The following is a 24,083-nucleotide window of genomic DNA, read 5'->3' as shown; positions in this document are numbered from 1 at the left end:
TGTAAGCATGAATAATTGGCAAGTTTGTTCCTGGTCAACATTTATTGGAAACCCAGTTTGTACTGATAATGCAAACTATTATGCATGGTATGATAAGCATGGGGAATTGTGTAGATGGTAAAGATATAAACCCTATGCTTGAAGGTTTCAAGTAGAATAAAGAGCTCATGTTAATCATAGACAGAGGCCAAAGCACATGTAAACTGTATCAGCAAAGTTTATCATCAGAGGGGTATCAGTGAACATGGAGGAATGAGTAGCTCCAAGAGGCTGTTACTCCACAGAAACATCAAAAAGCAAGCAAAACAGCCAGAATAAACTTTGTCAGAACACTGGAAAATAGTCAAACATTTACAACAATCTAGTAAACAATGAATCAAGAAAAAAGTAACCCAGAAATAGTAGAAAAGCTTTGTGGCATTTGTATTTGTCATTACTCCAATCCCCTCCCTAGTTCCGTGCTGATCTTTAAGTCAACAGCCTGCATTTAGAGTATGTGACCTTGGTCCCTGGGTTCTGGAAGAAGCAGAATAGACCTTATCTCAAAGAAACTCTGTTTGCCTGCTCTTCCTTGTCTGGAGCTATTGGAAAGACTGACAGAAGGCACTTATTTTTCTTACATCAGACCCAGAATACCCAGTACAGAAAATCAGTGGATATTATGAAAAATTTTATAAGGTAAAAGAATAAGCCACAGCTATCTGGGGGGTGGGTGGCATGGTGAAATTACAGTTAAAGCATAAAACAGAGCACTCAAGCTTGAGAAGCTGGGGCAAGATTTCTTTAAGAAATTAGAAATTCAAAGTGCTTACATATATTGGGAAATTCAGGAAACCACAAGCATGTTAAGAGCAGGTTGCATGTTCAGAAAAGACCTGAAAAGACCTTAAGTGTCCACCTCTGACTGAACTCTAGGCTTAATAAAAACAGGACTTGACAGCCAAGGCAGAGTTGTAAATGACCAGATTAAGTAGTGAATTAAATCCCCAGCACAGAACTGATCTGAAAAGAATGGGAGAGTTTGTTTGGCTCCTACAAATCAAGGAATTCTTTGTAAAAATACTAGCTGAACACGAGCTAAAGAAACTTCAGAGACTACATATGACAGAAAATTCTGACTTTTTAAAATACATCAGAAAAGTCAATAAAAACAACAAAAACAGCTCCAGTCTATAGCAAACAACAACAACAAAAATATGTTCTTAAGAGGGGGAAGAATCCAGTGTCAAGTGTTCTATATTATTGTATTCAAAATGCAGTTTTCAGTACAAAATTTAAAGCATAGGAAGAATCAAGATTGTATGGTCCACTGACAGGAAAAATTAGCAGAAACTGCCCCTGAGGAAGCAGAAACAAGTTTCTTATTAGATGAAGACTTTAAATCAACTGTTTTAAATATACTTACAGAACTAAAGGAAACCATGAACAAAGAGCAAAAGGAAACCATGACGACAATGTATAAAAAATGGAGAATATCATTAAAGAGATAGAAATTTTTTAAAAGATGTTATTTATTTATTTGACACAGAGAAAGACACAGGGAGAAAGGGAACAGAAGCAGGAGGTCAAGCACACTTCCTGCCGAGTGGGGAGCCTGATGTGGGGCTCGATGCCCAGAACCTGGGATCATGACCTGAGCTGAAGGTAGATGCCTAACTACTGAGTCACCCAGGTCCCCCAAGATAGAAATCTTTAAAAAAATCCACATATATTCTGGAGCTAAAATGTACTACAATGAGAATTAAAATTTACTAGAGGGTTTAAATAGGACGTTTGAGGAGGCAAAAGAAAAAAAAACAGTAAACTAGCATTTAGGCTAACTGAAATTATCTACCCTGAGGAACAAAAAGAAAATAGAAAATAGAAAACAAAACAAAACTGAAAGACATGTGGAAGACCACTAGCATACCAATATAAGACCAAGGGAGTCCCAAATAGAGAGGAAAGAAAGGACAGAAAGAGTATCTGCAGAAATAATGCCAAACACCTGCTAAATTTGTAAAACTACATGTATTTATATGCTCAAGAAGGTCAAAAACTCCAGGAAGGATAAACACAGGGAGATCCAGGCTGAGATACACTGTAATCAAATTACCAAAAGCTAATGACAAACACACAATCTTGAAAGCAGCAAAAGACAATCAACTTACATATAGGGAATCTTCAATGGGTTTAACTGCAAATTTCTTTTTTTTTTTTTTTTGAAATTTAACGTCATTTATTCTTTTGAAAATATATTTGTTTTAAACAACAAAAAACCTAAGATTTAAATCTGTCCCTTATGAATAGCTTAAGCAATATACTAAATCATACTTACTTTGAACCAACAAAACACTGGCAGTAATGCAACTAATGTCTAATGAACCCAGAAGTTCAGATAAAATTAGAAGTTTGTGTGTCCTCTATAACAAAATTTTTCCTTAATTCAGAAAAAAAAAAAAATCTAGCATCCAATTTAAGTATATAAAGCCAAAATATTCTTTTTGCCTTAACTGCAAATTTCTTAACAAAAACTGTGAGGCCAGAAAGAGATGAGATATCATTATGAAAGTGCTGAAAAGAAAAAGCCGTCAACCAAAATCCTGTATCCAGCAAAACCATCCTTCAAAGTTGAAGGAGAAACCAAAACATTCCGAGTTTAACAAAAGCTGAGGAGGTTCATTACAAGTGGATCTGACCTAGTCTAGGGAATGCTAAAGGGATTGCTTTAGGATGAAGTAAAAGGAGTTAGTAACTTAAAATCAGATGAAAAAATAAAGAACTCTAGTAAAAATAACTATATAACTGAACATAAAAGTCAACATTACTGTATATTTGGTTTAGAATTCCACTCTATATTTCTTATATAAAAGACAAATGAAGAAATAATTTTAAATCTGTGTTAAAGGGTACACAATGTATAGAAGATATAATTTGCAACAAAACAAATAGCAAAGCTATATAGAAGTAGAGTTTATGTAGGCTATTGAGGTTGAGTTAGCATCAATTCAAAGAAAGTTGTAAGGGCACCTGGGTGGCTCTGTGAGTTAAGCTTCCAACTCTTGATTTTGTCTCAAGTCACTAACTCAGGGTTGTGAAGCTCTGTATAGATTTGTAACAAGTAAATTAAAAAAAAAAAAAGAAATTGAATCAGAAATGAAAAACATTCCAATAAAGAATTATCAGGATTAAATGGCTTTACTTGTGAATTCTACAAAACACTTAAAAAATTAACACCAATGTTCTCAAACTCTTCCAAAAACCAGAAAAGGAGGGAATACTTATTGATTCATTCTATAAAGTTAGAATCATCCTGATGCAAATCTAAACAAATGTAAGAAAAGATAATTTATTAATATTCCTTATGAATATAGATGCAAAGCTCCTCAATACAATACTAGCAGAGAATGGCAGAAGTTTTTAAATTAACAAATCAAATTTTTCAGCATATCAAAAGGATTATGCATCATTAAGGAAAAGGATTTACCCTAGGAATGTAAGGGGAGCTCAACTAAAGAAGATCAACCAAAGTAACAACACATTATTAGGGGGAAACAAAGAAAGAGAATCACTTAATCATATCAATTAATGATAAAATGCGTTGACAAAATCCATCACTCTCTGCTCATAAAAAAAAAATTTTTTTTAAATCAGGAATAGAAGGAAACTTCCTCAAACTCACCAATAGATCGTTTATGAAAAACCCAAAGCTAAGACAATAGTCAATGATGAAAGACTGAAAGCTTTACCCCTATGATCAGAAATGAGAAAAAGATGTTCATTTTCACCACTGCTATTCAACACTGTACTAGAATCTAGCCAGAATAATTAAGCAAGATAAAGAAATAAAAGGAAGTGAATTTAGAAGGAAGAAATAAATTATATACACTAAAAGACCAAAAAATCCTTAATAGCCCCAGAGAACTAATCAGTGGATTCCATACAGTTAAAGGGTACCCAGTCAATATTCTACAAATAGTTGTATTTGTATACACCAGCATTGAGTAATCAAAAAAAAAAAGATATTAAAAAATCAATTCTATTTTTTGTAACATCCAAAAGAATAAAATACTTAGGAGTAAATTTCACTGAAGAATGAAAGACTTGTACATTTAAAATCACGAAATATTACTGAAAGAAATTAAAGACATAAATAAATGTTTGTCACTTGAAAGACTAATATTTCTAAGATGATAATATTAACCAAAGTGATCCACATATTCAACACAATTGCTATCAAAACCACAACTGCCTATTTTTGCAAAAATGGAAAAGCCAATTTTTGAATTAATATGAATTGCAAGGGACTCTGAATAGCAAAACAATTTTAAAAAATTTGTACCATTCATACTTTCTCATTTCAAAACTTACTACAAAGCTATAGTAACCAATACAGTGTGATGCTGGCACAAGGACAGATTCATAGAGCCATATATTAAAAATGCACATCCTTAAATAAATCCAGATTATCTGTGATCAGTGATAATCAACAAAGGTGAAATACCATATAATGGGGATAGAATAGTCTCTTCAACAAAGGTGCTAAGAGAAATGTATGTTATGTAAAATCTGAAGGTGGATTCCCTACCTCACACCATATACCAAAATTATCTCAAAATCAATCAATGATCCAAAAAGATAAGGTAAAACCATAAATCTCTTTAAAAAAATATACTGGTATATCCCTATGACTCGGAGTTAGCAATGGATTCATACACATGATACTAAAAGCACGAGCAACAACAACAAAATAAATGAACTCCATCAAAATTGAGAACTTTGTGTATCAAAGGACACTATCAAAAAAGGGAAAACCTATAGAATAGTAGAAAATATGTGCAAATTATATATCTGGCAAGAGATTATATCCAGAATACAGAACTTGTACAAGGCAACAATTAAACCAAAAGTCCAATTAAAACAGCAGCAAAGGATTTAAATAGACATTTCTTCACAGGATATACAAATGGCCAATAAGCACATGAAAAGAGGCTCAACATCACTAACCAGTATGGAAATGTGAATTAAAGCCAAATGAGATACCACTTCACATCTCTTCACACAGAGAATTCTTCACACAGAGAATTACCATATGATCCTATAATTCCATTCCTAGTTATACACCCGTAACCATGAAAAAAATAATAGGACTCAAAAACTACATGTATGCACATGTTGATAGCAGCACTATACCCAATAGCCAAAATGTAAAAACAACCCAAATTTCCATCAGTGAATACAAGGATAAACAAGTTGAGGCACATACATACAATGGGATACTAGTCACCAATAAAAAGGAATGAAATACTAATATCTGAAATATGGAAGAATGCTTACATTGTTATGTTAAGTCAAAGAAGTCAGGAATAAAACATCACATATTGTTTGGTCACACTTCACATGAAATATTACACAGGTAAATTTAAAAAGACCAAGAGAAAATTGGTGATTGCTAGAGGAAAATGGGCAGTAACTGCTCACTGGGTATAAGGTTTCCTTTTGGGGTGATACAAATACTTTGCAGTTGGACAGAGGTAGTGGTTGCACAAAGTGTGAATATACTAAATGCCAGTGGATCACTCACTTTAAAATTGATAATTTCATTTTTTTTAGTAGGCTCTATAACCAATGCGGAGCTTGAACTCATGACCCTGAGGTCAAGAGTTGCATGCTCTACCCACTGGGTCAGCCATGCACCATATGAACAGCTCTTTAATAAAATTAAAACTATTCTCAATAAAGATAATGAATGTGATTGGGAAAGATAAGGTAATTGAAGTAACCAGAACTCCTAAATACTGAATTATGATCAATATAAAAAAGTGAATTTACTAGTCTAGTCCCCTGTTATGTAATTTCAAATGATGCCTCGGGAGAAACAAAGTGAGCTGTGAGTCTAGGATCACAGATCTTCTATGCCCTATGCATAGATTTAAGGAACAGTCTTCCCCTATAAGTAAAGATGTTTCCCAAGTCTTATTTCAGTATTCCAGTTTTTCTAGAGTTTATTCAATTGGGCCCTACACTCAGTAGAATAATCTTAGACCAAGACAAATATTGTAGAAAACAAGTCAAAGCAATGAACATTCATTAAATTGTTCCAGCTAAAATTTCATTCACCAGAACAATGGCAGAAAGTGGGATATTTTATTTTTTTAATATTTTATTTATTTATTTGATGGAAAGAGAGATTATAAATAGGCAGAGAGGCAAGCAGAGAGAGGAGGAAGCAGACTCCCCGCTGAGCAGAGAGCCCGATCTGGGCTCAATCCCAGGATCTTGAGATCATGACCTGAGCCGAAGGCAGAGGCTTAACCCACTGAGCCACCCAGGTGCCCCACTAAGTGGGATATTTTAAAGGACCATTTAATTAAGATTTTTATTTGTCTGTCTGTTTTATTAGTTTCTACAGATAGAGTTTTCTCTTACACCTAATGAATGAACTCCGGAATGGGATAGTTTAACTTACAGTTCAAAGACAAGGAGCTGGACCATAAATCCCTCGGCAAATCACTGCTTCTTAAAATGTCCCCCCCTCCACAAACACAGGGGGCAAATGTATGCTAAAAGCTTTTGCTTTCTTCCTCCAGGAGGACAGGGAGTTGAAGGCAACACCCTCTTTTAAGGAAACTTTGCTTCTCAAGGATCAGGCTGTCTTGTTCCTCCCATTTTTTTAGAGGGCAGGCTATCATATTCCTAAAATTTGTATTTCAATGAAAAAATATGACAAAATATTTAAAGCTGTGACATATAAATAATTTTAGTACAGTGTGGTTTAGAAAAAAAAGTATGGCTTTATATTTTATCACAGGTGTTTGAGGTTCCAAAAAAACAAACCAAAACAAAAACAAAAACCAACCAAACAAACATAATAGCTGAAATAAAAATGCATACAGAACTGACATGCATGATTTTCAATTCCCCACTTCTGCCATTCCCTTCCCATTTTCCCATTATGTACCCCAATTTATTCCTTCCTTGTTACACATTCCATTTAAAGAAGATACAGAATCAACTCATTTATTAAGAAATCAGGGTGAGAATGAAGCAGAGCACATTTTTTTTTTCTAACATGTTTCTTGCCTATACTTTCCATGGGTGCAATAATATATCTTGTCCTGTATTTCAAAGCTTAAGATACCCGCTAGAGTCAAAAAGCTCTGGCTTTTCCATGTTCTGGTTCTGTGACAGACAATTTACTTTAACTTGTAAGACTCAACCGAACAATGTAGATTATGCATAAATTAATAGTATCTATTTCACATTAGTGGTGTAAGGATAAATAAAATAGTGCATACAAAGCACTTAGCATAATATCTGGCTTGTAACAAGGAGCTAATAAATGTTGCTTATTAAAAGATTCTCTTTTGACCTATTAAATTGAACATATCATAATGTAAGCTAAATCCATTATTTATCTCATTAGATAATACAAAAAATGAGAATAAGTAAAAAAAATCAAATTTGACTTAAATGTAAATGTAACTGGAAAACAAAGACAAAAAAATATAACTGCTCTTAACTTTATACATATCAGAGAAAATTATTTTTCATTCAGCATGAGAGATAAATCTAGGAAAGCAACAATAACCCATGTTATCCAGGGGGAAACTGTTAGAATCTGTCATTGTTTTCTCTTTGGCAGCCCGTTGATGCCTGGGTAATACTATATTCAAATGGGCTCATCTGTGCTGTTCTTGGAAAAAACAAGCAGAGACAATTTAGCTTATGCCTATCAATACAACATATCTTTTTTTTTTTTAATTCAACAAAATAAAAAAAACAATTTGCATCTTAGTTGATGTTTATGTTTACAAGTGAGTAATGCAAATCTTAAAATCTGTAAAACATTATTTCCCTCTCATAAAAGCATTATGGGATGGTTTAATTGTCACTTTGACATTTTAAAACACAGGTCAGATGCTTAAATGACACCTTTTAAATTGCAGCTGCCAAGAGATTGCTTGCAACATAATATAACATGACATTTTAACTAACTATAACCAGAAGCAATTGTTTTAGTAGAACATAATAGTAAGGAGAATAAATTCATTTTGAGTTTTTGCATAACAATAACTAATCAGCTGTCACCATTCCAACAAAATACTTATCAAATGCTTTCTAGAAAATTCTTTTTTTTAAATAAATAGGAACAGATTAATCTTTTAAAAGCCTCGTTTCAAAGGATCAAATCATCCCTTATTAAAAAACCTGGTATGTAAGAACAGGAAGAAAGAATCCTTTTCCTCAAAATCTTATTTTCAAGCACCTATCAAGGCTAGGACATGAACTCACGTCAGTCTGAATGAAGGTCATTGTAATCACTCACTCTGCAATCTTTTCTCCACAAACTAGGCACCTAAGTTATCCAAAAGCTTCAGACCTTAGCTGTATTACCTAGAAAACTGCACTTATCTTCAAGTTTGTATATTATAAGGAATAAATGACAGGATTATACACTCTCTTTGAAAAATATAAGTTGTCATTTCTTCAAAGACAAATACACATCCTTAAGTTTTAGCTTCTAGTTTTTGTTTTATTTCTCTGGACAGAGCTGCCTAAATTTCTCTGGTTCCCTCAGCTTCCTCGGTTCTAAATTTTGGCTCCCAGGGAATGATTTGAGCACAACTTCATAGATCAAAATCCTTACCTGACATAAAGATTTACCTAACCATTAGCACCACAGTGGCAATCTTAACATCTGTAAATTCTTTCCCAACATGGCATCTAAAATTAGTGTAAAATTTACGCTTATAGACACACTTCTAGAAGTGAAAATAAAGGTATGCATACAGTGAAATAAAATGATCCCTATTAAGTTCTTGTTTAACTTAGATCAAGCGGAGCCCTGGTGACTTCTACATGCATGTGGATGACTTATATATGGATGCTTTTTTTCTTTTATGCTCTGACAGACCTGCAAAGACCAACTCAGGAGGCTTACCTCAAGAGGGTACTAAAGGAATAGGAAATCGTCTGAGGAGCTAGGGCTAATGATGAAGACACAATTTTAATGCCTTACAATTTTGTCTTTAGTCAGCCATAGTAACAAATTAATCTAATGACCCTGTTTTGACACTGACTGATTAGAGACACCAATCAAAGGGCAGCAGGCCACTGTTACTGAAAATCGGTGTACTACACACAGTCCACATCGCTGTCTGTCTCAATACAGCAACAAAGCTTAAAGAATATTCTCCTCTAAATACATTTGGTTTCATGAAATACATGTCTCTTCTCTCAAAACAGGTCAAAATGTGTAAGTACATTATGCATGAAAAGTTTTCAGACCATGATCATTCTCATTCTATATACCCCATGGATATAGGAGACTGCACAGGGAGACTTCATGGCTACGAAAGACCAGTCTCCATAACTTAGGCTTCGATGTACATTCATCTATTTGTAGAGTATAAATACGAATCTTCGAGTTACACATTCTGAAAATAAGTGTGGGTGCTCTTTTCTCTTTAAACTGATTCAGTACCAATGATAGAAAAAAAAAATATGTTGGCTTGATCGATGCATCTAAATAAGTCTTTCCTTTAATAAAAAAATGAATAATTTCTTCCTTTCAAAAATAGTTACTTATTAAAGAAATACTTGAATGGTTAACCCACTCTTCAAAAATAATTAGGACTTCTCTTCACCAGGCAGGGAAGTTGCTGACAATCTTGGAAATTAAGACACCTGTGTCAAATTACTTCTGTAATAAAATTTGCAATCAAACCAAAATTACAATGAACATGTGTTTCTCTGGTTATAAGCTTGCATTGCCTAGCACTTACCTCCAAAATGTGATACTATTTTGAGCAAAACAGACTACATAACTCTTTATTTGCTTTCTTTCCCCCACCCTCTTAAAAAAAAAACATTAAACATTGGGATACAGATGGCCCTTCTTTTCATTGTATCTGTATCTTTGGGGTAAATACCCAGTATTTTCAGGGTACTGTAAATTTCAGTAAATCTCCCAGTAAATTTCAGGGTCATAGGGAATCTCTATTTTTAATTTCTTAAGGAATCTCCATACTGTTCTCCAAAGTGTCTGCACCAACGAAGAGAAGTGAGTTGGGGGAAACTGGAGGGAAGATGAACCATGAGAGACTATGGACTCTGAAAAACAATCTGAGGGTTTTGAAGGGCGGGGGGTGGGAGGTTGGGGGAGCCAGGTGGTGGGTATTGTGGAAGGCACGGGTTGCATGGAGCACTGGGTGTGGTGCCTAAACAATGAATTCTGTTATGCTGAAAAGAAAAAAAATATATATATTTTCAGAGTAGATGAGAGCTCACCAGATTTAATCTGCTGCTACATTTGCTACCAAAGAAGCCATAATTATTGCTGTTGTTATTATATTAGATCACAGATATTTGAACCATAAGATACTTCAAAAGATCACTTCATAATCTGCTAAATCAAAGATGCCCTTCTTCAACCAAAAGCTTGATGTCAAATGAGGTAAGTAATTTTCCCAAGGTTATTATAAAGCTATAGAAAGCATATGGAGAGGCACCTGAGTGGCTCAGTCAACTAAGCATCGTACTCTTGGTTTGGTTTTAGGTCATAAAATGGAGCCCCACATAGGACTTCAGTCAGCAGGAGCCTGCTTGTCTCTCTCCCTCTGCTCTTCCCCTGTTACGTTCTCTCTCTCTCTCTCTCTCAAAGAAATAAATAAATATAAACTTTTTTAAAAAAAGGTCTAGTATTCTGCTAAATAATTTTTGGATCAGAAGTTTCTCCTTATGACATGAATTGTGAACCCCTTCCTGGTTAAAATTTTCCATCTGCCTGAGTAGTTTTACCTAGGAAGTTGACCTTAGAGGCTACTGGTGGGCAAAGCAACAACAGAAGGAGGTACTGTACATTATCTTTCTAGTTGGAGGTTTTCTTTTGTGGGTCTATTCTAGCACAGCTGAGGGGTCTTAAACCAGAGTTGGAAGAGGAAGAGATGGTGTAATTAGAGTACTAGAGTCTGACCACAGACATGCACCGGCACATACACATGCTTAATCAAAAGTCTACACTAATGGTCTTGATGCACATTCTAGATTAAACAATCTCGGGTTTTTCCATCTCTCGTGAAGAAGACAAGACTACCTAGGTTCTAAGACTGCTTCCAGGCTTCTGACTCACGTCTTAGGCCATGGTCTCCCCACCCTGTACTTCACTACACCATTCAGTTTGAGCCCACCATGAAGGTACTGTGACTAGACTGGTATTTGCTTGCTCATGACTCAAATAAATTCCTAACCACCCTCATTACCCTTATCTACTTCATTAATTTCTATAATTTCCCAAGTCCTTGGTAGCATTCAGTGTACAAATAAAAATTGCGTAACGCAGTTCAACTGTTCCCGATAGCAATACCTTTTCCACTCCAGCATACTGACTTATTTTTCATATCATAATATTCTTGACAAAAATAACAATAAAAACCATAGACCTTTGAACATGTGGTATGTTAAGTGTACTTAATAAGCTACAAATCTAAAAATAACTGCTACTTCCATTCATATGACTAATCTCACATGAAATTAAGTCTTGAGTGTTTGTGTCATTAGGGGAAAGGATTTGAGGTGATGGATATAAAACAGGAGAAAGCAAGACCAACTACCCACAGCACCGAGAATGTAGTAAGAACTCCATAATTATTTACTGATGAATGAATAAATGAATAAACAAACAGACTATTGAAAGGCTACTCCAGATTGAATGTTTAGTCCCTCTCCCCTGCCATAATTTAAAAATTGAAATTCCAGAAGATCTATATTCCAGAGAGACCTTGTTTTTTCTTAGAAACTTCCCTCATGGCACACAGTGTTGGGCATTGTGTCTGGTGGTCAGTAAGTACTGAAGAAAGCAATCATAAGAGGAATAGCAACAGCAGTGCTAGACACTCTACTAAACACTTGAATTATTGTATGTCATTTGTCCTTCATAATAGCACTATAAATTTGGCATAATATATTTCACCAATAATACAGATGAGTAAAATACTGAACAAGGTTAAATAATTGGCCAATTTCACAAAACCAGGAAATTACAGAACCGGAACTCAAACCAAGGTGTGTCTCGCTCAAAGTATTTGCTTTAAAAAACGAATAAGTACATGACAAATTTATTCCAACCATACTCTGTTTTTACATTGAACAACATGGAAACAGCTGGCTAGAAGTTTAGTCAGTGGGCAACTTTATAAAGTCTTGCTTATACCAGATACTCAAAGGACCCCGAAGTATCACAATGGCCTCAGTAATAAGAAATTCTGAGAAAATGAATCAGTGGGAAAAGCTGCTATAATCAGATGGAAGAAAGTTTAAGAGAAACACACAGGCCATCAGGGCACCAATTTCTCCATCTGGTTAATAGTCCCCAATAGAAGGTAATATATCCAAGTCATTCATTTTTCTAATAATTACATTAAAATAATTTAAGCAGAACACTATGCTGAACATAAGCTTATCCTCCTTTAAACAAAGATTCTTGGCATTCAGCAACAACTGAGAGCCATCACGTTGGTCAATCACACTGTATTGCAGACGTACGTGTGAGGCAGTTAAGACAGCGTTCCTGAAGAGAATGCTGGATAAGTCAGCTCTCATCAGGGAAGATTTCTCTCTCTCTCTCTCTCTCTCGTTTTTCTTCCATTTCTTCCTTTTCATTTGTCCTTCCTCTCTTTCTTTCTCTCACCTTTTTTCCTTTTTTTCTTTTCTTCCTTCCTTTCTCTTCCTCTCCCTTTCCTCCCTCCTGATTTCTTTAATTCCTTTTTCAATCTCTTCATATGTGAAATCATAATTACAAGTGATTTTTGGCAATTTATACAAAGCCCATATTTTTACAAAGATGGTAGATTTCATAAAATACCATATTGGAGCAACTGATACTGTCATTTATGTAATTAGTCACTGTAATTAGTTGACTAAATAACTCTGAAAGAGAACTATTATTGTTAATCCCATTTTGTACATGAGGAAATAAATTCAATGTGTTTAAGGGCTCATAAATAACAAAAGAGGAGCAAGAACTGAAGTGTAAATACGTATTATTCAACAACAGGCTGTAACTTAATTATATCAGTTGATCTGGGGATGAGCTTAATCTTATCCCAGAAATGACTAGTTTTTACAATCCTGAGAAATCTATGGGTGTCCAGTCTTTGAGGAAGCTAGGTGGATGGGTGTAGCAGCATGCCAAGTGCATTTGCTATTGGAAGACATTTTGGGGAGATTTAAAAGCCAGCAGCTTTTCTCTGTCTTCCAATATTAGCACCTACTCAAGAGCAGTAAAACTTCTGGGTACTGAAATAATCCCCAAAGAAGAATTAAGCCTACTGCTAATTTATATATTAGTGTTCAACTCTTTAATGTAAAGGACACAATTTAAAGATCATTGCAAGGGCAATTTGGCAATGTTCTTTAGACAAGGGGAAACTGGGAATATAAAAACTACAAGGAAAGAAAGGAACAGAAGAAGGAAGCATTTAGCGGCTGACGGCATTCTCTTTTGATCAAACCCTCACGTCTCTCAAATCCTTCCCTACCACCGTCCCCTACCGCCCTCATCACAGCTGAGCTACCACCTCCATATGGGGACTTCCAGTCTCCACTCCCTCATTGTCAACATACAATGAAAGTCAAATGTCCCCTGCATTTATTAACTAACATAGTAAGTCTCTAAGTAGCAATGGAGACTGAAGATCTCCTTGGCATTGTCGATGTATAGATTTAACATTTCAGCTTCCCCCAAAATATCTCACATGATATTTGAACCACAAAATTACTGTGCCATTTGCAAAATGTCTGGTTATGCATTTTTTTAAATTCCAACCAATGCTAATGTGTCTTAAGATACCACATATGGCTACCCTCTTAAGGCATTTGAATGTGAAATTATCATCCACAATACCATCATAAGAGAGGAATAAAGACAAATTACCTGGGGTTAAGAGGATGACTGACATAGTGATGAGTGAGCATACAACTAAAATCACCAGCAGGGCAATAGCAATTCCCTTCCAGTTTCTCTGTGGAGGGCTGTTACTTCCCAGTTCCTACCGAGATAGAAAAAATAAAAAGGTTCATAATTATACATGCTCCGAAAGAAATGTATTCATAAAGGAATGATTCAGTGCATGGCACAATCACAGTTTGAAAGCTAATTAGGATCCTTTTCTTTTTCAGTAGTTCACTTAATTATTCAAAGGTGCATATATTATAAATGGCTATCTTTTGGGGGGTAATCTTATTTCTCTGAGAGATAAACCAACAGAGCATTATGCCTGCTGTCCAAAATGTAGACAGCATTAAAGTGCATTGACAATAAATAAATAAATAGTGCATAGGACAATAGCCAAAATACTCTGCAACATATTATGGAAATAAAGTGCACCTACTTACATTTTTTCTTACTACAATGGGACCTATGATAAAGATTTAGATACCATTATTTCCCAATTGGGGAACTAGTTTTCTAGTTTTTCTCATGGACTACTTTTTTAAGTGGATAGTGGGGAAAAAGATTTGAGATGGGAAAATCATTCAAACTGCCCCAGCTGCAGAGCAGGGTACATCTGTCAACACAACAGGTCCTTTTCAAACAGCTCCCCCACCACTCATAAAAATCAACAGGATGTAGTAACTAAATTAAATGAGTGCTTCTCTATCAACGGTTGGTAGCATCCTCTCCCTAGGCAGCATGCCTAATACTGGAGATAAGATTGATTGATGAGGGAGGATAAACTTGAACATCTCTCACAATACATAAAGATTTTCATTTTTCAGATGATCTGTGTTCTGCCCTGTTGACTAGAAACGTGTGAGCACGATTCACCAAAGCAAAGCAAACACCACACTGAATTAAAACAAATGCCAGATTTTCTTTGCACTGAATCTCTCATTTCTTTCTTCCTACCCCCATCTCCCCGCTTCTTTCCTCCTTCCCAACAAAGCCTTTTTTACTCAAAACTAGCTAAGTGATTTGAAGACAAAGAAACAGAACATAAAGTTATCCAACTCACTACGCGTGTACAGATCACTCAGCAAGAGCAGCCCTACTTTAAACAAAGACAAATAGAATAGCAAACACGTCATAAATTATAAATGGATTCCTGGGACTCGCAGATTAAAACCATGAGCAATTTTCATATAGTGATGTTGACATTCAATTCTGCAAAAAACACTTTGGACATGAAGAAGTAGACCCCAAATAAATGCAAGAGAACGTGCGTGGAAGGTATTTTGTTCTTTTGCTTCCCCTTCTGTGATCAACTGCTTTGTCTTTCAGTCTGATGGACCAAATCCAGCAGAGGCCAATTCTACTCTTTTAACACAACTGCCTTCACACCTCTTCTCCACACTTATTAATGCTCGTTATCCAACACCTCTAATTTTACTGCATTTTGGCTAGACTCTCCGTTCATACTTGACCTGCACAAGTCCACTCATATAGTATACAAATATTTATAGCTTATTACTATAAATGTATTTTCTCTTCCTTATGATTTTCTCAATAACATTTTTTCTCAAACTCACTGTATTGTAAGAATATACTATATAATACACATAACAAAATACGTATCAGTTAACTCTTTACTTCTTTATTGTTATTGGTAAGGCTTTTGGTCAACAGTAGGCTGTAAGAAGTTATGTTTTGGGGAATTAAAAGTTACACATGGGCTTGTGACTGTGCTGGGGTTGGTGCCCCAACCCTCACATTGCTCATGGGTCAAATGTATAACTGACATCTCATTCCAATAAAAGAATTGAGAGTAAATTATAATTTTAAATCTACGGATTCTGATCTTGATTCCTTGTCACTTGATATGCAGGCTTACCTTAGAAGATTCTAAACCTACGATGAGGGATGGTCCGATAAGGTCAAAGACAAGACCCAGAGACAGTGACAGAGACATAGGTTTACTGGGAAAACTTACAGGGAATCCAGGAGTGGCCAACTGGACAAGTACCCATTGCTGGGATCTACGTGCTCTATGTTTCGATACCAGAGCAAATTACCTTAACAACCATCTGTTGCCTCTCCTTCCCTGCATGGCCAGAGCCCTAAGGAGATAAAGGCTTGCCAAATGGACACTATTACAAAAGAGATACTCCAGGTTGGCCAGTCCCAGAGCCTTTGACCTGAACACTGAACAACACGTTCTTCTGTACATTCTGCTTGATGGGAATATAGAGAGAGGACAGGATTTCTACATTCTCAGTGATTAACAGGGCATTCAGGGTGTGCTTTCACAAATTAGTTATCCAGCAAGTACCATATACTTGAACACAAGGCAAATTACTAAAGAAATGACTTGAGTGTACTTTCCAGTTTTTGAATAGCCATGCAATATCTACCAAATGTTATCTAACAGTAAGAACACCTTAGATACCTTACTAGGCGTTTGGCAAGATACTGAATACTTTATATTCATAATCTCCCATGATCATCATAAAAAATCAGGTGAGATTACTATTATTTTGATAAGAGTTGCAGATGAGAAAAATGGAATTTAGGGAGATTAAAAATCCACTTACTATAAATAACTGGGAGATCTCTGGGGCCAGTCCATAAACTCTGGCCCTTAACCCCTTTAATATGCTGTTCTAAAAACAAATTTGTCAAGGATAAATGCATAAATCAATAAATAAATCAATGAATCAAGGAATAATTTGGATTCTGACATAATAACAGTTGTACTTTATTACCTTTTATTTGACAAAATTCAAAATTAAAGAAAAGCTATCCTGAATTCTGTAATGTTCTCAAATAAATTTATATTTTTCAGTCATGGTGGACTGGGAAGATACATCATTTTTGAAATGATAAAACATATTTGAGTAAAAAAAAAATTTCTGTTCCTAAAGTGATGCACATAAGAATGTGTGGCTCCTTTAAGATGACTTGTCAATACCCGAGACATCTACAAATCCATTTGGTAACTGCAGACTTAATGAGCTTGTAGTATAATTCCCCCCTTTCTATCTACCTTATATTCTATTACTATGGCAATATTTCTAAAGCATGGTTTCCCTTATGTCACTGTATCCCACAAAGTCCTTTAATGTCTCTATACTACCTACAGGATCAAATGCAAGTGAGAGAATTTACAATAACAATGGTCTATAGCCAAGCTCCAGTTTCCTCATGAAGCTTGATCCCTTTTGAAAAAGAACACAACCCTAAACTGCTCTGACTGCCATTTGGCACCCAAGCCTCAGATGCTTCAACCTTCAAATCACCTTCCTTCCTAATTTTTCCCTACCCATCCCTTCAGCATGCCTCCACTTGTAGGCACTGTCAATCATTCAACATCCTGCTCTAATGGCTCTCTAATTATGCAAGCCAAAAATGATTTCCCTTCTGAAAAAAAAAAAAAGAATGTCTAAATTACATTGTACCAATAGGCTGAATTACTTAAGAGTTGTGAGATTGCAAAGATGTCTTTTTCTGAACCTCAGATTTTTTTGTTTGTTTCCTTGTTTTACCAGAACAAATGGAATAAAGTAATTATTTTAACTGTAAGTTTTAAAATCAATTATTCAAACAAAACTTTTTGGGACAATAAAGTTCACATTAAATGAACTGCTTGGAATGTTCTTCCTCAACACACTTAATGTAGATCACTCTCTACATTCAAGTCTCATCTCAAATGCTGCTTCCTGACCACCCTCTCGAAGTAACATTTTATATCCCTTCTAGTCTCTCACTGCCCTTTTTCTTCATAGCATTATTGTTTTAGATACATTACAGGTCATATTTAATCATGTATCTATAATAACATATCAAGCTAATTAAGAATATACATTAATGTGTTTACATGTCACTCTATCCTTCTCAGCTCTCCAGAATAGAAACTTCATGGTGTCATTAATGTAGTTCATCTTGTTCTCTGCTACATCACTAGCATTGTGAACAGAGTTTTACACATACTAGGTACACTGCAGATAATTTTAAAATGAATGAATGAATTATAGTATTAGAAGTTAGCTGGACAATAATCAGGGCCAGGGTCCCCAACAACAACAACAAAAATATATGGAGTCAGGACAGCTAAAATAGAACACTGACATCCTGTTTTGCAGCTTAGACAGGACCACACTGACATTCTACTTTACAGCCTTTACAGAAATGACTTCTGCAAATGTCTAAACTAAGACAATTAATCACAAAAACATTGGACAATATCATGGGCAAGGGGCAGTTTAAGACCTAAGCCCCTAGATGTCAGCAAAAAAAAGGACCATCAGCACATGCACATTAACCTAATAGATAGACAGATACATCACCAAAGCCCTGACTGGCAGGACTCAGCACACCCTGGTTGCTTAAGATAACTTCCCCAAAAGAGCTCATTAAAAACCTCTACACTTCAAAACTCCAGGGGAAACCCATGTGGGTCCCCCTCCCTCTCCTGGAGCTTGTACTCCTGCTCAATAAACTTCGTTTTGCTGCCCACCACTCTTCATCTAGTCTACCTCTTCATTCTTCAAAGCAGCATGACCAAGAACCATGGGCACTAAGGGGACACAAAATCCTGTAACAATAACAGCTATGAGAATGATGATGATGATGGTGGTGGTGGTGGTTGTGAGGATAATGCTTAAAGCCATAGATAAAAAGCCATCAGATCCCTGTCAAAGTTACTATCTGCTTAAAGTAAGGACATCTTAGACAACTTTAGATTACGCAGACCACTTAATGATCTCTTGTTCTTTTAACAAGTGCTCAGAAAATAATTGCCCAATTAATTAACTAGTATAAATGGAAACCCAAAAGGGGACAGAGATATAGTGCCATTCATCAAATACACATTAATAGCCAACTTTTAAAATCTACCTTCTTGCTAAAGATCAATTTGACTGTAATTAATTTTAGGCTCATTTATCTGATGCTAGCTTTCCAAAATGCAATTGCCAATTTTCAAGTCAACTTCCTTTTCCACAAACCTGATAATTTCTGTTGCTGTGGGAAGCGGTTCTAATTGTCTTTGTTTTTCAATGACTTCCTATAAGCCACTACCTGAAACTAATCAAGTGTCCATGCCAGGCCCATGAAACAGGTATGGTGCTGTGCAGCAACCTGAGAAAACATGCTAAGTAGTTTGCAGTGAGGTCATCTGGATGCTCTGAAGGCAGAACAGAGTCAATGTTGGGAAATCTTATTCCCAGGATGGGCTTGAGGGTACCTTCATAAATACAAGTAATAATCCATATATAAAGCTGCTTTTGTAAATCAGTCCTCTGGTGGGTGGATGCATCAGCTGAAAGACTTGTGTTCAATTCCAGATAATATTCAGTGCTGTCATGGTCTAGAGACATGTTGGTACGGCAGGGGAGCTGGATCCTAGCTGGAGGCTAGCTACTCGTGTTACCTCTGTTGCCTATCTACTCTCACTTTCCAGAGAACAGTTAAGTCTACAAGACAAGGCTGTCCACTACATAGGGAGTTTGCCAAAATCCAAATGCATTTTTTATTCACTCAAGTGCAAAGAAAGAAGTGTTAGAAATCATAAGCAAAAGACATAAGCAAATAACCCCAAGATTTAGATATTTCATTTGGCTAAGTAAAGGAAAACGGCCAAACTGATTCCGTTTGGAAAAAAAAAAAAAAAAAAGTAAAGAATATCAAAATTTGATGGCTTTCTTAACTTCTAGCATGCCGCTTGTACTTCCCCTTAGACAACTGCAATGTATTCACTGCCATATTCACCATGAGAAGAAATATGATCCCTCTACATTGAAATAGTCTCAAAAAGTGAAAACAATTAAAGGAAGATTCAAGGAGAAAAATCATAATGTTAAATTACATTAGTAGATTAGGTGTGCGTGTGTTGTAATAAAAATAGATTTTCTTCGACCACATGTCTACTTTCAGAGAACCACAGGGAAGTTTCTTTAAAATACCTTTATTGCTACTTGAAAAGGTGAACATAGATTTTCAGACTTAGAGTATTAGTATTTAATACACTGATTCTTAGTTTGGTTCTCAACACAACCATACAAACCATCTAAAAACTCAACATTTCACTTTTCTTTTATTCCCCATGTATACTTTATTACTTCAAAACCATCATATGTGCTAAAATCTTCACCAAAACAGACAGTTTATGTTCTCTGAAATGAGTTCAAATAAGTGCCTTAAATTAAAAATAAAAAACACAAAAAACAAAACAAAACAGGGATAACACATTCCACCAGTTCGTTTTCTGTTAAAAAGCTCAAAAGTTTGAATTATTTTTATTTAAATAATTTTACTTTACCCATGGTCTTCACATTCTCAACTAAGAATAGTTGAGGGGCCCCTGGGTGGCTCAGTGGGTTAAAGCCTCTGCCTTCAGTTCAGGTCATGATCCCAGGGTCCTGAGATGGAGCCCTTCATCTGGCTCTCTGCTACGCAGGGAGCCTGCTTCCTCCTCCTCTCTCTGCCTACCTGCAATCCCTCTCTGTCAAATAAATAAATAAAATTAAAAAAAAAATAAGCAGAAACAATCCAGGCGTTAACATTGAATAATTAGAAAATACCATAAGGTTTAAATACTCTCAAATGTTCCATATTATTTCATGATATTAGAAAAACATAGCATGTTAGAGTTAAGAGTTTTAAAGACACCTTGGAAAGATTCAAAATTGGTGAAAAATGGTTTTTATAGCATTCCTAAGAGAGGTTTAGATAAGTTTGGCTTGAAAAACCTCAACAGTTGGCCAATTATCTTTAAACAATCCTATTTAACAAAATATACTGGAGTATTTTAGAGGATAAGATATTACACTAGATGCAGCTAGGAATACAAATTAAAGTAAGAACTGTCCCCAATAAGCATAAACTCTAAGGAAGATTTTGCTAACCCAACAATATAATACAAGGTTATATAAATAAGGATAAAGCAGGAAACTATAAAATGTTTCTATGGAAAATAAGTTTTAATTCCCTTAATGATATTAAAAAATTGCTTTGAATATCCAATCAGCATGTTGTAAAAAATGATGTGCTGAGATTATATAACTATGCAAAATCTCTGGAATGAAAAAAAGGAATCACAGGAGATTTTTTTTAAGTGAAGTGCACATAAAAATACCCACTTAGGTATTTGGGAAAATTAAACAGAGTATGCATTTTTTTTCTTTCTAGCAAAAATGATTGACAAAATTTATAATATGGACCAGCCCAATAAGAAAAATTGTGGTGATTTTTAAGTATCTCCCTTAAAATAGAGGGTCACAGATTTTGCCTCCAAAAATCAAATAATTCCTATACCATTTATAACATTTTGAAATGTACTGAGAAAAGGAAAAATTCCAAGTTTTATTTAGTTTCTACATTGTCTCTATACTATGTCTAAAAAATATAGCACATAAAGAAATTTTCAACTCAATTTAAAGATTTTATTTTTTTATTTGACAGAGAGAGAGAGAGCACAAGTAGGCAGAGCAGCAGGCAGAGAGAGAGGGGGGTCAACTCAATTTAAATAAAAATATATGTCAATTTATCAAATAAAATTTTAGTGAAGTAGATGCAGGAGCTTAACAATCATTAAATATTATGAAATATTGTCCAATATTAGGAGATACAGCCATAGTCGCCTAGAACATATTAAGCATATCAATAAAAATATAATCATAGCGATTGTTTCTCCTATCTATTTTGTAATTATTATTTATAATGCCTACTGCTTATGAAAATTTCCCATTATATTCATGGCCATTCACAATTTTCTCATTCATCATGTTTCTCTAGTTAAAGGACTCTAAGAGAAGTCAAGTGTATATTTTTGGTAAATGCTCACAAGTTATGTTTTTCAAAATTATGCCTGTTATAGTTTTGTGCTGTCAATGTACATGAAGCAGTTTTGAGTCAGTGCCACAGATAGTGTGAACTACAGACAATTGTGGAAGCTTGTTAGATATGCAAAAAGGTTTTTTATTGCTATTTGCTTTATTATTTTTAATCCTGATTTGGTTTTATTTGTTCACCACTTATTTGTTTATAAAAGAACAAGTAATTATCTCAGTTATACTTTGACATTTATCTTTCTTCAATAATTATAATGTTGGTGACACACTCCTAGATAGATCATCATTAAATTAGAAAACAAAGATGACAGGTATCATCAATATATTATGAAAATAATACATACTATGCAGTGATTGTTTTAAATTTCTATTATGATTTAGGGATTGTATGAGTATCTCTGACTCTGAACATGTTTAGGGTTCAAAAATACAACTAAAAAAACACAGCACTTAAAAAACAAACAAAAAACTGATTTGATATCAGCAAGAGGGCAGACCAAGAAGCACTAGGCTCTCATTCTTCCCACATTAAGTATCCAAGTAAGCAACTACAGACTGATTAAAATAGTTTGCGGGAGCTCTGCTAACAACCAATGAAGGATCTGCAGCAAGCAAGCAAAAGCCCAATCAAGAAAAAGCCAATTCAAAAAAAGAAATTTTGTGACACTCTTTAATGCTATACCCTCCCCTTGCCCCCTACACAGTGAAGCATGGTCAAGAGGAAGTAGCCCAATCCCAGTTCTTTCCCTCTAAAGGAAGGAAAGGAATGGAGCTTGTTTGTACCTTCTCGACTGTCTGTGGGCTACTTGAGGGACTCATTTCTGTCCTGCCTGGCTTGGAGGTCAGTGAGAATGGCTACACAGACTGGATCTCAAGTTGGAAGCCCTGGAAGGCAGTGGTAGTTTCCACAGTAGATGAAAAATGCATAGAACCACAGACATGCAGAACATGAGAGCAAGAAATTATAGGCAGAGGAACGAAGTAGAACACCTAGGGCCTCCAGAGAAAGTAGGGTGAAACTTCTGTGGAAAGTAATACATTTTAAAACATCTGTATATACAGGGGAGTTGGGAAGAAAATGCACACAGAAACCCAAGGAAAGCAAATGTTGCATAAAGATCTGAGACGATCTTGAGCCTTCTCACTACACTAATTACCTACCATCTTCTGCATGGAGCCAGTCTACAAAGACTGAGAGAGGTGCCAATATTTTTAAATGCCCAATTTTCAGCAAAAGATCACAAGGAATAGAAAGAATCAGGGGAAAAGAGTCCCCTCAAATGAACAAAATAAATCTCTTGAAATCCACTGTAAAGTAACAAAGTTTTTGAAATTACTACAGCAAGATGTTAAAATGACTGTATGAAATATACTCAAAGAACTAAAGGAAATCGGAAAAATGAAATATAAGCCAAATATGAATATCCATAAAACTACAGAAAGCATTTTTAAAAAAAGAAACAGAAATTCTGGGTTGAAAAATAACTGAATTGAAAAACCCCCATAGAGGGGTTCAACATGAGACTCAGTCAGCAGAAAAAATATCAGTGAAGACTGGTCATTTGAAATTATTAAGTTTGAAGGGCAAAAAGAAAAAAAGAATGAAGAAAAGTGAACAGAAACTAAGGGACTTAACAGACACTTTCCAGTGAATCAATATATACATTATAGGAATCCCAGAAAGAGAAGAAAGAAAGGGTCAGAAAGCTTATTTGAATAATGACTGAAACTTTTTAGACTTGATGAAAGATCAAAACACAAGAAGCACAAATGAACTCCAAGCAGAAAAAACACAGTGACCCACATTTAACACATGTAATCAAACTACCAAAAGCCAATGCCAAAAAGAGAATCTTAAAAGAATGAAAAGAAAAGTGACTCATTGCTTACAGGTATCTACACTAAGATTATCAGAGGATTTGTCAGCAGAAGCCTTGTAGACCAGAGACGGTGGGCTGACATATTGAAAGTGCTGAAAGAAAAAAAAAAATCAATAATTCTATGTCAAGCAAAACTATCTTTTAAAGGAGAGAAAGACATTATAACATTCCAGACAAACATAAGTGAGGAAGGTTATTGTCATTAGACTTGTCCCACCCCAAATGCCATACAGAGTCTAAGTAGAAATCAAAATGCTAGGCAGTAACCTGAGCCCATATGAAGACACAAACTTCTTCCATAATGGTAAATATGAGGACAAATATAAAAAACAGTGTTATTGTAATTTTGGCTCCTAACTTCACATTTTAGTCTTCCACAGGATTTAACACACACACACACACACACACACACACACACACACACACACACACACA

General features: G+C 35.2%; 1 protein-coding gene across 2 annotated transcripts in view; it reads right to left on the bottom strand.

The window, feature by feature from the left end:
• DPP10 (dipeptidyl peptidase like 10) overlaps nucleotides 1-24,083 on the bottom strand; it is a 599,077-nt gene that overhangs the window by 465,931 nt on the left and 109,063 nt on the right. For both annotated transcript variants that reach the window (XM_059394419.1, XM_059394420.1), the window contains exon 2: nucleotides 13,916-14,030. In XM_059394419.1, coding sequence (XP_059250402.1) covers nucleotides 13,916-14,030 — 115 coding nt within the window. The remainder of the gene's footprint in view (nucleotides 1-13,915; nucleotides 14,031-24,083) is intronic.

Source organism: Mustela nigripes, chromosome 3 (assembly GCF_022355385.1).
Source record: "Mustela nigripes isolate SB6536 chromosome 3, MUSNIG.SB6536, whole genome shotgun sequence".
In the NCBI taxonomy this organism is placed as follows: Eukaryota; Metazoa; Chordata; class Mammalia; order Carnivora; family Mustelidae; genus Mustela; species Mustela nigripes.
Note: the sequence above shows the minus strand (reverse complement) of the source record. Positions and strands in the feature narration are given on the sequence as shown.